At 38.5% G+C, this 3348-nt stretch overlaps 1 protein-coding gene across 1 annotated transcript in view; it reads right to left on the bottom strand.

The window, feature by feature from the left end:
* The window catches only part of LOC106819455 (tolloid-like protein 1), a gene marked incomplete at its 3' end in the record, with an annotated part of 16950 nt that overhangs the window by 3243 nt on the left and 10359 nt on the right, over positions 1 to 3348 (bottom strand). The window contains 1 exon segment of the mRNA XM_014824087.1: positions 1826 to 1948. Coding sequence (XP_014679573.1) covers positions 1826 to 1948 — 123 coding nt within the window.

Below are 3348 nucleotides of genomic sequence, written 5' to 3'. Positions count from 1 at the left end.
TCAGCTAGTACATATTAAAAGTAGAAACAATTAAGAACCTATTTAAGAACCTTTTGAGCCTAATTTTTCAGTAAGTACCATTTATATAAGAACATGTTGAGGCTAACTTGGAAAAATCTATGTTCTTATACGCGGGTTTTTACTGTACAAGGATTTTTTAACAAAATATAAATAACGTGCAGTGAAGGGATGGCGAAAAGACCATACGGTCATCTAGTCAGCCAACCCTTAGAGAAATTTAATTAAGTATAAAGGCATCTGTCATAAAAATAAGATGTATGATGAGAAATATTTGAACAAAATGTTTGTATGATAACAATAAATCAAAAGCAAAATTGAACATAATTGGAAATAGAACAATCAGCAGACATGAAGTTATGTAGAAAATATGTTGGACACATATAAATGAAATATATGTAGTAATCAGTACAGTACAGTAATCGAATATTTACATGCTAATAAAGAATAACTTAAGCGAATAACTTAATGTGTGAGAGGGGGAAAGGTAAGCCATTGCTTATACCTCACGAGAAATGTTCTCACAGGAGGGTGAACCCGTTGTCGGGTTTAGATTAGATTAAATACACGTAGAACGGAACAATAAACGCCCGTTTATTTCGGGTGTTTGCTAGCACAACAACAGCAGTACTCGCATGTAGGCAAAGCTTTACAACACTCTGGCTAGGTGGCAGCACCTGACGGTGGTGGTTGATATAAATTATACTGAGTATAATTTTTATGACAGTGGGGAAGCAATATAATATTATCAGGAGTCTATCAATCAAATCCTGATATTATAAACAGTCTATATGTACATGTGTCTGTATAGACTGTGAATGTGGTACGAGAAAGTTGAGAAAGAAAGAGGAGGCAGGCAGGAAGTGAAGGCGGAAAAAGAGAAGAAAAAGAAAGAGAAAGAGAGAGAGAATGAAAGAAAGAGCGAGCGAGAGAGAGAGAGAGAGAGAGGGGGGGGAGGGGAGATAGAGAGTAAGAAGCGCTGGGGTTACAGACATTAATATATTACGACACCGTCACGATATAGACTAGCTCACACACAGAGGCTTATATACAGATGAGATTACACATCCTAGCCTAATACCTGACACGATGGCCCCCCCCCACCGCACGAGCGAACGTAATTATAAGTTTTAATTAACGACTCGCGACCAACAATGGCGCCGTAAGCAACCTGCTAATTGCTCTTCCCTCAGTGGGATGAGGAGCTGAGAAGATATTAGGCGATTAATAATTGTCATTGTCCCTCCTCCCGCAGCGTTATGTGTGTGTGTGTGTGTGTTGTGATGTGTGGTGTGTGATGTGTGTGTACTGTGTGTGTGTGTGTTGTGGTGTGTGCTGTGTGTGTGGTGCGTGTGTGGTGTGTGTGTGTCGTGTGGTGTGTGTGTGTGCGTGTATGTGTGCTGTGTGTGTGTGCGTCGCGTGATGTGCGTGTATGTGTGCGTGTGGTGTGCGTGGTGTGTGCGTGTGGTGTGTGTGTGGTTGTGTGTGTGTGTGGGTGTGTGTGTGTGCGTGTAATGTGTGTGTGTGTTGTGTGTGGTGTGGTGGGTGAATCTCACTTAGCTTTAACTCAGTCGACGTGCAAAAGGTGAGTTATAGTGGAGAATACACGTCGGATTGTTGAATTACTGTTCGTAAATCACTGTCCATGATTTACTATCATCCTATATTATATATGTGTATAAAAACATTATATATATATATTTATATATGTTTTATTGTACAGGTGGGAAGTAGGACCGGCCATGCGACTAAACCCGACTCTCGTGCGCACGGCGGGAGGTGCACGTGGCTCCCTCTATCGGCCTACCTTCGCAGCGACGGCCGTCAGAGTGCAGTTCGAAGCCGATGCGACACTCGCAGCGGTAGGAGCCGAGCGTGTTGACGCACGCGTGCTGGCAGCCATGGTCTCCCTGTGCGCACTCATCCTTCTCTGTAGTAGCGAAGAGGAGGAAACCACATTACTGGTCACACGGAGATACAGGGAGAGAGAGAGAGAGAGGGAACACAACAACAACATGCGTTACAGCTGCTGCCGTATACTATACTTACACTATGCCTAGCATACTATGCATAATATAAATATATATATATATATATATATATATATATAATATCAGGGCGAGAATTTTTATCTTTGTTGGTTTACAGATCCGCCGGACGCCGAATTTATTCAAGCGAAAAACGAAAAAATTGAAAATTCGTATTTTTTTTATTCCGCGACCTTTTCTCTAAGAAATATGAATAAAAAAATTTCAATGGTAAAAACAAAAACCATTTTCATAACAACAGTTTATAATAAAAGTAAAATAATTACAAGTTGAAGTTTTGTTTTCATTTAGTTTTCTTAAAATACTTTCAATATCCATGTATAACAGTACTCACGTAATTTGGACTTGTTTGATCTGCACAAAACGACATTGTTTTTTTTAACCCTACGATCAACAACAACAAACAAAAATATTCTGTAAACCAACAAAATAAAAAATGCGGTGGCCTAACATGAATTATAATATATTAGCTAAACACCATTAAAAAAATACCGGGGGCGGAAAACCTGCCTTATAATAACATTCAACAACAACAATCCACAATACTTATATTATATTAATGCATGATAATGACTGATACTAATACTACTACTGCTAATACTTCAATAATAATAATAACAATAAATAAACAACCAACAACAATAATAATGCCGCACTACGGTCAACCAATCTAAGCCGCCTCTTCGAACAAGCAGCCTGTGCATGGCCGCCTCTGTACTTCCTGTACTCCCTGTACTCCTGCGGGCCCGTTGTCAGAACAAATTAGTCTTAACATTTACCGTAACATTACTTTTCTCTTAAAAGCGATGCCAGAAACTTCGAAAAGTTAAGAGAATTAAAATTCTCGCTACTTTTCTCTTAACTTAAGAGATTCGGTAGACCTCCCTTAACTTTAATATTTAAGTGAACAATAACACATTTAGACTAAGAATTACAATGTATAGTGATATTAATATTTATATTAAGAGCTAATATCATGTTTTTTTTTGAAAAACACGGTCAAAAACAATTAATTATCATACGATCGCTGAAACAAAACAAAACGCTGGGCAAAACACTTTTACAAATGCCGTTATGGCATTTGTTACTTTGCTTTTAAATTACTTTTGCACTGACCACACGACTCTCGCGTTCTCGATGAGAATTTGCTACAGATGTGAGAATTTGTCTTGTTTCTGTGCCAGAATAAAGGCAAGCACCAGTTGTTCGTTTTTCATCAAATATATATTCATATGCTGGCTTAGCCATGCATAATATGCATTAAATACGTGTGAATGTACAA

The sequence above is a fragment of the Priapulus caudatus genome, unplaced genomic scaffold (assembly GCF_000485595.1).
Source record: "Priapulus caudatus unplaced genomic scaffold, Priapulus_caudatus-5.0.1 Scaffold3476, whole genome shotgun sequence".
Taxonomy (NCBI): domain Eukaryota; kingdom Metazoa; phylum Priapulida; class Priapulimorpha; order Priapulimorphida; family Priapulidae; genus Priapulus; species Priapulus caudatus.
Note: the sequence above shows the minus strand (reverse complement) of the source record. Positions and strands in the feature narration are given on the sequence as shown.